General features: G+C 42.5%; 1 protein-coding gene across 1 annotated transcript in view; it reads right to left on the reverse strand.

The window, feature by feature from the left end:
- Positions 1-1,121: 1,121 nt before the first annotated feature.
- QTRTD1 (queuine tRNA-ribosyltransferase domain containing 1) overlaps positions 1,122-11,811 on the reverse strand; it is a 15,650-nt gene continuing 4,960 nt past the window's right edge. Inside the window, exons 3-8 of the mRNA XM_009998261.1 lie at positions 11,649-11,725; positions 8,940-9,149; positions 7,826-8,025; positions 4,582-4,733; positions 2,383-2,500; positions 1,122-1,383 (exon numbers count right to left, since the gene is read on the reverse strand). Of these exons, the coding sequence (XP_009996563.1) occupies positions 1,122-1,383; positions 2,383-2,500; positions 4,582-4,733; positions 7,826-8,025; positions 8,940-9,149; positions 11,649-11,725 (1,019 nt within the window). The remainder of the gene's footprint in view (positions 1,384-2,382; positions 2,501-4,581; positions 4,734-7,825; positions 8,026-8,939; positions 9,150-11,648; positions 11,726-11,811) is intronic.

Here is an 11,811-nt window from a genome sequence, read left to right on the forward strand (position 1 = left end):
GCAACATAAAATGAATAAATCCAGTATTCCAAAGTAAGGGGCATAAAAAAAACCCGAACAAGAGGAATGTGACATAACTAAGTCATATTTTAAAACCAAGAGCCATAAGACTCTTTTCTAAGCACTTTTTCCTGCAAAAGAACCCTTCCACATCTCCATCTCACACTGATATTTGTGTAGCCTGCTATTTGACCAGTGCTAGGACAGATGGAAAGAATGGAACATTCATTATCATCTACATGCTAGTGTCAGAATGAAATCTTATTCTATACAAGTGAAAGGGCATAGAGCTAAAAAAAAAAAAAGCCTCTGTAGGAGGACATGGATTAAACACTTCCTTTTCTTTCTGGCTATAATGTCACAGAATAGGACTTGTGAGGCAGGGGTTTTCAAGGTCAAGCCAAGGTGAAGGGCCTTCTCCGAGCCCAGGTAACATCCTGCACTGCAGGCTGCCTGAGGGAGAAGTACACATACAGCTCCTTGTGCCACTGAACACAGCAGCATTTCCAGTCAGTTCTCTTCAGGGACAAAAGATGTTGATAATAGCCACAAGGAAGAGAATGTTAGACTGAGGTGGGATTTCTCATAGAGGAGCTGTATGATGAAACAACCACACCATTAGGATTTTCTAGAAAAATAATTACCTGTAATATCCATTGGGTATGAAATGAGAGTCCCAAGCAGCTGCTGAACACCCAGGCAGCTGGATTAACGTTAAGTATATGACCTACTTCTTCCTCCATCACAAGTTCAGTAATTCTGTCCTTCCACATAGAAAACCAACAGTGAGTAACTGAAAACAAAACTATCGATACTGGTCTTGTGAGCTGTTCCAGTTCTTACATACCCCAAGAATGCACCAAATCAATTAACTGAAAGGGATATTTGAATAAGATCTCCCTTGGTTGCCAGGAAGTGAGATCTTCTTCAAATGTCTCCTTCAATTCACCTCAGAAAGTAAGCATTTTACTACTAACAGGTCCAGATGACCCTGCTTGCAGTCCACCTTACACAGTGGTGGCATTTTTGTTTAGACTTATGTGGGGAAGAAGAAGAACCGTTTCCCACACAGTCCCACTGGATAAGGATGTAGCCTGCAACCTCCTCGGTTGTCTCTTAATTCACTGGCCTGGCTTTGCATTTGCTGGGCCTTGAAGTGCCTGCCTGAAGACAAGCTTCTTCAGCTGATCCAGTTTATTGTCTCTTAAGGCATCCCGTATGGCGCTGAAGAAACTGAAGTAGTGCTGGAAGTTGTGCATCATGAGCAGGACACCAGCCAACAGCTCATTGGTCACGAGGAGGTGATGGACATAGGCACGAGTATGCTTCTGGCAACAGTAACAGGTGCATCCTTCCAGCAAAGGGCCAAAATCATCTTGGTATCTAAGGAGGAAGCAGTCGGATAACATCAAAGGTCAGAAGACGCATTCAAGCCATGAAGAATCTGCAGTTACTACACAGCCTTTTGTAGAGACCTGAGCCTTGAAGACTCGAGAGCATGAACTGAGCTGCTGTAAAGACGCACTGACATCTAAGACCAGCCTCACTGGCACAAAGGACTTCATAGAGCATGTCAGAACTCACCACAGAGTCAAAAGGCCACACACCTAAGTCAGATGACAACTTTTGACTATACCACAGCTAAGAGCAGAGAGAGGCCTTACCAGTGCCTTCCCTGACAGTAAAGCTGCAGTTGCAAGACACACCTCACTAGCTATCTCACAGTCTGTGCAGGAGGGAACTATCAGAAACAAGGATTTACTGATTCCACTATTCACAAAACAGTGTTCCTCTCTTCTGTGAGATGCACCATTCACAAAAAGTGGAGAGAATATTGAGCAAAGCATCGTAGCTGTCTACTCAGACAGCCTAGCAGTAGCTGTGGAAAACAGAAGGAAGAACAGGTATCAACACTGCCCAAAGTTTTTGTGAGGTATCCAGAGCTTTCAGAATTGCTTTGCAGCTGCCCAAACTGAGTCAGAAAGTGGAGGCTCTCCATAGTTTAAATAAAAGTTAGCATTTCAAGATGACCCAAGTAAGATGCAGAAGACAAAAATGATCCCCAGACAACCTTTGTGAAACTACTGTCTTTCACCTGGAACACAGTTATAACCACAGTGTGTCTGCTGGATAAATTACCAGAAAATCCCTGTCCTTAGGTCAGGCAAAAGACAGCATCTTCAGCCATACACTGTTGCCTGGTAACAAGCTAGAATACTTGTCCACCACTTTCCATTCAAGGTCCCAGAGTACTGTCTTCAACACTTTTATGTTTTATGAAGTCTCCCATCCACGTTCTGACCACATGCACTCATATAGAGAACATAAAAGCGTAACACACAGTCATACAGCTGCAGGTACTCTCCTCACAAACTCATGTACCTTTTGTCCTTCAGAAATATCTCAAATGGTGTCATTTCTGGGTCAGCTTTGAAGATTTCATCCTGGTCTTCTTCAGCACCATCCTTCTCCAGAACCTGCGCCCCATTTTGTTGTAAAACTGTTTTAAACAAAATGAAAAGACAACACAGCCTTTTTACAAACAGACAGCAAGGGCAGACAGAGGAAGGCTAGCAACCCTGCAGCAGGTATTTCTGCCATTTTCTTGCCAGATGAAAAAACTCCTGCCATGTTTCTACCTCTTTCCTATAGTAAGCAACTATTTTTCTTCAATTGTCGTAGGTTAGTTAACACAATTTTAGATTATTAAAAGAGCAAGAGACAAGTGAAAACTCATCTCCTGTACCTACTGAAGAGTCAGAGCTGAAACAACAGTATGACTTTTTGCTGCTCTACTAAGCTGAATTCTTAATAAAATGTCAAAAATATTTCCACTCTGAACTGCATATTGAATAGAATGCAATCACCTAACCAAATTGATTTTATTGAAATTTTGTTAGAGTAGACAGGTAACTCATCTGCATTAAATCATTCTGCTTTCCATGCTGTCATGAGGCTCAGAGATTTAGATGCTTAAAAAAAAAAATATTTAAAAATTGGGATGGAAAGAGGCTGGTTGCATTAATGCAGAAGATGTAGGTTCCACATCTGCTTTTTCAGCAGTCTACCTTAAAAATAAAAGATCACCCCAAAATTTTCTATGTTTGCACCTTTAGGTTTGTTCTTAAGCAGGAAGTGGATCTGGAAATATCAGTATTACTGTTATACAATCCCTGTCTACTGAGTGTTAAACAGATACAGAAAAAAGAGATTGTCCTTACCCAGAATCTTGCAATATAAGAATAAGGTGAGTCAAGGTAAAGAACAACAAACAAAAAGAAGCATTAAAAAACAGCACCAACCACCAAGAAACAAGATCTTCTGCTCTATTCAGCTGGTTTTGAACTACCCAGGCATGAAAAAAACACTAGGTTCTACCCAGGAGGAAAAATGTAAGATGCTTTGCTGTATTAAAAAAATTGAATAGGCTAAAACAAATGGCCCCTTGAGACAAACTTAATAGATGCTTTAATGGGTGACACACATGTTCCCATCTCACAGTGTAATGAAGTAATGAGTTATGAACATATCCTTTTTGTTTTGATATGAACTGATGAATGCAAGGACAGAGAGGAAAGTTGCCTACAGAAATGGGATCCCTAACTCTTGCCAGCTAGAAAGAATGAGGAACTTAAGACTGTATTATTTAAACAGACACGTACTCGGTTCTAGAGGTAAGTCAGATCAAGTATCTTAGATCTCCACTTAATAGGCCCAGCCTTCACTGCTAATGGCAACAGAAAATTTGCCAGTGGTGTCAAACAAAACCCCCTCTATTCAGTGTTTAAGAAATATTTAAGCATAATTTGGGCTAATGAGACATTCAGATCATAGGCTGAGGCCTCAAGTTTGCCTTAACAGGTTTCACAACAAAATACCCCAACCCCTCTATTCTGCCTTGGTGAGGCCACATCTGGAATATTGTGTCCACTTCTGGGCCCCTCAGTTCCAGAAGGACAGGGAACTGCTTGAAAGAGTCCAGCACAGAGCCACAAAAATGATAAAGGGAGTGGAACATCTCCCTTATAAGGAAAGGCTGAGGGAACTGGGTCTCTTGAGCTTGGAGAAGAGGAGACTGAGGGGGGACCTCATCACTGTTTACAAGTATGTTAAGGGAGAGTGTCAGGAGGATGGAGCCAGGCTTTTTTCAGTGATGTCTAGTGACAGGACAAGGGGCAATGAGTGCAAACTGGAACATAGGAGGTTCCATGTAAACATCAGAAAAAACTTCTTTACTGTGAGACTGACAGAGCACTGGAACAGGCTGCCCAGAGAGGTGTGCAGAGTCTCCTTGGCTGGAGACATTCAAAACCCGCCTGGACACGTTCCTGTGTGATGTGCTCTGGGTGATCCTGCCTGGCAGTGGGGTCAGACTAGATGATCTTTCGAGGTACCTTCCAACACCTAAGATTCTGTGATTCAAAAGCAACTCTTGACAGTAGAATTGCAGTTTTTCCAGTGGTTACTGCTCTTACTTTGGAAAAAAAAAAGCTCAAATGTCAATTCCTCCAAAGCATGCATTATGCTACCCACAATACTGGCTAATACACTAAAAATGACAATGATCATCAAGAAGCCTACCTGCTGCTTCAGAATCTGGATGACAGTCATAACTGAAAACCAAGGCACAGCCTCTCTCTGTCACTTGGAAGGGAAAGAAGCTCTCAAAAATGTCCACTCCCCTTTCAATGCACTCAAGCACCTCGTCTGGTTTGCCTATACCATGGATGATTCTGTAAGAGACACACAAGAAGAAAAATTGAGCATACACTGAGTAGAAGCAAGCAGGTACCTGAAGGAAATGACACATGAGCAGCATGTGTAGCTTATTCTCCTGCAACTGTTAACCAGAAGGCAAAGGGGTACAACTATCATCACTCAGAATCCTGCGTGCTTCCATTTCCCCACCTCCAACCTACCCAGTAGCTGGCAGGCTTTTCTTTATCTGCCATTTGGAAGACAGCAATAATCCTTCATTTACTGCTAAAAAGCTTAACTCTCTTTGAAGTGATTTGGTTTCTTCCACACACATAAATACACAAAATTCATCTAACATCTATGTCGTAGAACAGAACTTTTCCTTAGTCATGTTTGTGCCCCAGGGAACTACTGGTTTCCAGGCACAGGGACTTCTTTCCTTGGTAACTGTTTAAGAGACAGTCTAAAAAGACTTGATAAAGAGCAGCAGAGACAGAAGTAGATGGCTGGTCAAAGATAAAAGTTCTTCAGATGACAGACACATTGTATAGCACTTGGAGAACTGCCTGCAGGAGAAAGCCCTAATGAGAAATGTCATTGGAAAGAAAAGTTCCTTGCATTATTCTTCCTCCTCTTTACACTCTACCTGCTCAAATGATTTACCCAAAAGCTTGGGCTGTAATGTCTCCTGGGACATGGCATTAAGAGCCAGGAAGAGCCCAGCTGGATTGCCATCAGTGGTAATAAAACGATCTCGCTGCTAGCCAAATTTATCTGGCAGCTTCCTTGAGGGTGGGTGAAGCAGAAGAGAATGGAGAAGTGCCTGATCTCCTGCAACTGTATGGCTGGGCTGACAAGCAGAAGCTAATGTAGGGCAATGATCTAAACAGATAATTAGGAAAACACACAGGGACTGATAAATGAAGTCACAAGGTGCCATTTTTAGGCACTTTTCTAAGTACTGCAATTAAATGGATGAGCACAGAATAAGGATTGGAGAAGTTTACAGCACAAGAGTCTTATGTATCAGACTCTCATGGCAGGGAGAAAATCATAATAATTAAAACAGCAGCTCTGCATATATGATCAAAATGCTTGCTAAAACTTATCTTTGCACAGGTAAGGAGAAACATTTGCTCTTGCAAGAGTTCTAATGTTATTGAAAAGGAAAATAAATTTTACCAAGAGGCTTCAGAACATTTAGATATATGAAAGGACTCCAAAGGGTATATTTGTAAGATCATTTCACCATCACATAAAAAGCTGTTCTTCACTCAAGAAGCAATTGAGAGTGTTTGTCTTCTAGAGGATTTCATATTGGGGTAGAACACAGCTGCAAAACAGTTTCTCCAGCCAGAATGGTAAAGGTGGCTCTTAAAAGCAAGACTGTCTGAAATTCACTTGAGGTACATATCAGAACCCCCCTACAGCTAACCAGCTTTTTTCCTACAAAGAGGTGAGAAACACTTGTCCTAACCAGACAAGCTGTCCTGGTTTGAGCCAGGATGAAGCTATTTTTCCTTTTACTGTTTGGATTTTTCCTTCAGTAAGCTTTCTTTTAACTAGTAGCAAAGTGTCCCAGCTTGAGCCGATAACAGCTGGAACGTTTTTCTCACTGCTGGGTCTTCAAGGTCACACCTTTACTCTGCCAGCTCAGACACTACGAGGAGATCTATGACCCCCCATAGGAGGCTGAATTAGACAGACAGCAAAACTGGCCAGACATATTCCATTCCATATATCTACATAAGCTCAGAGGAAGGTCAGAGATCACAGAAGACAACTTCCTTCCTGAACATATTTGTATATAATTGTATATATTTTCTTATATATCATTAGTGTTTAATTAAAGCTGTGCAGTTTAGTCTTCAATCTAGCCAAGTCTCTCTCTTTTTCTCTCTCTCCTTCCCTACCTGGGTGGGAGGGGATCAAAAGCATTGTTGTCAGACCTGAGTCAAATGGTGACACAAGCAAACCGTTTGATAGATGAGGCAGATACACTGGTAGCCACTAAGGTTAGCCGAGCAAATTGGACTCAAATGCTCCCAGGGGATCTTTTTAACTAGCTCAACAAGACAGGACAGAAACAACATAGCAAGCTTTCTAATTGTCAGGAAAATTCAAGCCCCAGGCACAGTTAAGCACGAACAAGCTACAAAATCAGATACATGCTTTCGCATTTGATTTCCTTTTGGACACCATTAGGTCAGAGCAATGCTCAGCTAGCAGAGGGCAGCACAGCTACATAAAGATGAGGCCTGAGTCACTCGCATCATGAAACACCGAAAAAACCACCCATACTACTTCTGTTGCAGCTGCTCTTGTAAGAACAACACAGGCAAAAGCCGGCAAGCTCAACCCAACGCTAAAAAACCTCTTCACTTCTGAAACACTGGCAAATACAGCACACATTTTCTAGAAGTCTTTGGTTACTGTCTGTCCTTCGTTAGCATCAAGAATGCTGCTACTCTTGTCCAGCTGCTGGCATGGATCTGATGGGCATAACTAACAACATATCATGCACAACAATCCCCACACTATGCCAGCCCAAGCAGAGAGAATAATTGTTTTGGGCCAGCCTGTACCACCTCTGGTAGTTCACAGGCTTGGTGCCTCAGGTACTACTACATCAGAGCTGGTTGCTCTGCTGTAAGCACTGGCTCGTTCTGTCAATATGCCTCTCTGCACTCCTCCAGTTCAGACCAGAGAACTGGAAACACGACAATTTTCTGAGAAGAGATCCCTGTAAAATAGGTTGATAATAACGTTTTTGTTTGAGCTGAACTTCAAGTAAATCATGGCCTAAGAGGCCAAATGCAAGCAGCCCAGACATATCCTATCTGTAAACCTTCATAAATAAAGATTAGTTTAATTAAAATGTGATTATTCTCCAAACGCTGGGAATACTCAAACCCACAGTGTGTGGGCAGCTTGGAGTCAGTTGCAGCTAAAAATTGAAGCAAGGGTTGAAGACTGCAGCCTGAGTGGTAGAATTTATGCAGCCTGGCAAACACACAGAACTGTGCAATACAGTGATTATTTCCTACAGTGATATTACACAGCAGCCTGTAGATGCTGCTTGTAACAGGACAGATGGATTTCTTGGGACGTTGCCCACACAGCTTACCTTGGTTTACCCTCTGGCAGCTCTGCTGTGACAGAAGCTATCAGGTTCAACTTGGTCTCCTTAGCCATGGCACATCCCTGGAAGCCATCGAGCAGAAAGCCACCCACAGGTCTCTTGGCAGTCTCCCTGGCTGATCGGAGTCTCTCTTCCAAGATATCTCCACCTTCAATTGCTCCAAACATTACACTTCCTTGTAGTTCCTGGCCCAGGAGAAAGCTACAAGTGTTAGAACATGCTCTGTCATCTGACATCTCACAGCCCAGATTCCAGATGCCTGCTATTTAAGCCCCACATTCCCAGGAACTTGCCAGAGCCAGTGTTTCATCCTAAGTTAGACTATTCCCCACACAGCACCGCAAGGTCCAAGTGTAAGGTGGAAACGACGACAGGAGAGAAAAGATTCTGCTCCTTACCTTGACACAAACTCATTAAGAATTTTGGTGCTGTTCTTCCCACCTCCCTATAGAAGGTAATCACCACAGATCATCTTTGTATACAGCTTTTTATAGATGGCACTTCAGCACTACATGTGTCAGTGCAGAATACCAAGCAGGTGCCATCCTGGCTGTCAGACACCAGGTCTCACAATGAATTGCCTTTCAGAGAATGGCAGTATCAGCTCCTGTCACCCATTTTTCCTTCTAGTACAGATTCAGACAGTAGATTTCCTTTCACCAAAAGGGAGGGAAGGTTTCAAAGCTGCTGGAAGAAACTGGCAAATTCTAGCAACTCCTCCCTCACTTGGAACTGATGTGATTTCAGAGCAAAATTATGGGTTTTCTCAATCTGAATAAGAAGATCCTACTCTGACGATGTATATAGCATGAAGGTAAGTGAAAGAAATGCACTACAGCCCAAAGTAGGGGGGGAATAGTTCTCAACTAGGAAAGATGGGTATCCTGGTGCAGGAGGCAAGTTATTAAAAGAGGAGAATGGCAGAAGGAAAAGCCATCGTGCTACCGGTTATACTTCACCAGGAAAGTCACCTTGGGCACTCTCTGATGCATAACTGTGACAAAATTTCCTATTAAATCATGTCCTGGGACTTGCCCAGATGCAGCAGAGACCAAAACACATCTATAGAGCTATTGGCCCGGTATTATGGCATCCTTACCGGTGATTTTTCTAGCAGTTGAAGGCACACATCCAGGAAAGAAAGTGACCTATCCACAGACTTCTTGGCCCTTTTTCTACTACCTTCCCCAGAAAGGGTTTCTCCATCAGAGATGCACTGAAACCAATCTGGCTGGATGGCCCGCTGTATGTCCATGAACTTGGAAGCTGTCACTTCCATGCGCCCCGAGTTGCCCCACAGGGACACCGTCTGTCAAGGGAGAATAGGGATGAACTTTAGTTACAAAATATAACAGATCTTAGGGCTCAAAGGAGACAAAGAGCTGGTCTGGTGAAATACCAGATAGTGGAATGATACTTCATAGGTAAGTTCTCCAGGAGCATGATTCAGACAATCAGCTGCACTTGGCACAATGAGTGAAAGGAGATAGATGGCCAAACTGGGATTTCTGGGATAACCTTTGTTGAAACCATCACATTCAACAGTTACTTCTCCATATGTTTGGAAGTCTCTGAGATAGTGCAGCTGGCCTATCATCACACAAATTAGAGGAAGAAGTGGGGGAAAAAAAAAATAATAAAAAAATTGTAATCACTATCAAACTTAGATCATCATCTCATGAAAAGCAGCAAAGGCTGCAATGGGAAATATAGCTCACTAGTCTTCTGTACACAAAATACCAAGCACAGAAGAAACACACAGCCTTCAGCCTGAGCCAAGGTACGATTTCACACAATCTCCTCAGTCTTTACAACCACTGTCCACTTCGTGTACACACAGGCCCCCATCCTCCATTGTTACTACATGCTACCTTTAAAAGATTTTAAAGCAAAACTAAAGCACCTGTACCGTACAAAAAGGTTATGCCACCTGAACATCTCTGAGCTAGTAGATGCCAGCATTCAATTCACTAAACATTCAGACTCACAAAATGCTACTGCAGCCACTGCCAGTACACATGCTACCGTGGTTTACCCTATTCTGAAGAATTTGTAATTGACCTGTGAGTGCAGCTTGGCAGTTGCTTTTATAGTATTTTTGTTAAGACTTGTGACACCACTGTTCCAAAATTTTAAAGGTGTATTCAAGCAGTAAGTATTGGGCTTGAGCCTTTTAAATGTTAGTTCTTTTCACCTGTAGCTCCATTAGTGCTTTTTTAAAAGAGGAATGCTTTTCAGCTATCAGAAATAGCTTATAGCTTGAAGTGTTTGGGGGATTTTTGAGGGCTTGAGGCTTTAAACGCATTCTCCTAGATAACGTCAGACAGATTAAGAAGTGCAGTTTTCATGCATACTAATTCACAAATTTAATTTTATCAGCTGATGCAAAAAATATTAGCAGAATTATTATTTTTTTTTGGTCCTGTCTCCAGAAAACCGAAAGGATTGCATAAATACACATCTGTTGACCATCAGTCCACCTCTCCTCATTACTTGTGGACTCATCAATCAATTTCACTAAATTTGAGGAACGAAGAAAGAGAGGGGAGTCTCCAAAGAGGTAACATTTTTGTGAACTTCCCATTAATTTAAAAAAAGCAACTCCAGAGGAAGATCTCAAATTAGTATCTGCAGAGTGACAAGAAGGCAGCAGATGCATGTTGTTCTGCAGCAGCATGTTGGCCAGTTAGTACCTGCTGCCTCTTCTTCAAGAGCATCAAGGAACAGCTGGTTGCCAAAGGGCACAGAGTGTAATCACATCTAGTTAGCCTCATTCTGTTCTCTAGAGGAAAAAAGCTGCTTTAATACATAAAACAGCCATGTATCTTCGAGAACTGAGCATTACCCCATGATTATTTAAATCCAGCCTGTGCCAGGCTTTACAGCACATAATCCAGAGCTTTCTATTCCATTGTTTTCAAAAGCTTTCCTAAGTCTTTGTCAGCATAGATCCAGCTGCAGAAGACCTTGCAACAAGGTGGTAAAACTTTTCACCAGCTTAAAAAAAAAAAAAAAGCCAAATCAATCCTGCAAAACCCAAGCTTAGATGGCTGCTCTCACCTCACAGTTGCACAGTGGTGAGCTTCACATAATTCCTTCCCTGCCAAAAGACAGGACTCAGCCTGGTTCCCAGCAGCAAAGAATATAAACAGACAGCTGGATGGCAGCAGTTATCCTCTGTCATTCAATGACTTTTCACCAAATATGACCATACCCAAAAGGACTGGCCATATCTGAGCAGGTTTCAGGAGTGGCCCCTCCAGGCCAGAGTTGTGGCAGGCAGCAGGTAGCACATGGATCACACAGGGAACATGCGTGCCTGTGGAATGGGATGGGCCAACATCTGCAAGACTACACAATCCTGGATCGCTGAGCCACCTTCTTGCAGAAATACTAATTTCTTCCCCTGTGGGCCTGTAGCAGACTGTAAACACACACACAGAGGTTCAGGTTTGCTGCTTATCAAGGCATCACCATAAGCTTGTACATCATATAGGCTAAAACACATGTATTTTCTTTTATTACCATATTAACCACAACAACATGACAGTCCAGAGCTCTCCTTTCTACCTGAATCCCACGTAACTCTGGGAACTGTTCAAGGAATGCACTGCCAAGTAAGAAAATGTCCAGCTTCATCTAGTTGGAGGTATGAATATGTAAATTACATCCCTCTGCAAATATTTATTCTTCTACAAAGCATAAAAAGCCATCTTGTAGCTGTCTAAGCACACCCACACAGATGAGGGGAGGACTGGCAGCTTTCTTTTGGGGACTTAAGTTTCTTCTTGCAAATCAGTTACTGTACCTTGTTAGTGTTGTAGCCAGATGGACAGGGAGCAACTGGGTCATGAAGGGAGCAGTACAGCACTGTGTCTGGCATACCTGGTTACAGAGTGACAGAGCAGAGTTTCATGAACCAAAACAAAGCCAGTGCAAATATTTGGTTTGTAAATCTGCAAAGGGAAAGA

Source organism: Chaetura pelagica, unplaced genomic scaffold (genome assembly GCF_000747805.2).
Source record: "Chaetura pelagica isolate M959 unplaced genomic scaffold, ChaPel_1.0 scaffold65, whole genome shotgun sequence".
Taxonomy (NCBI): domain Eukaryota; kingdom Metazoa; phylum Chordata; class Aves; order Apodiformes; family Apodidae; genus Chaetura; species Chaetura pelagica.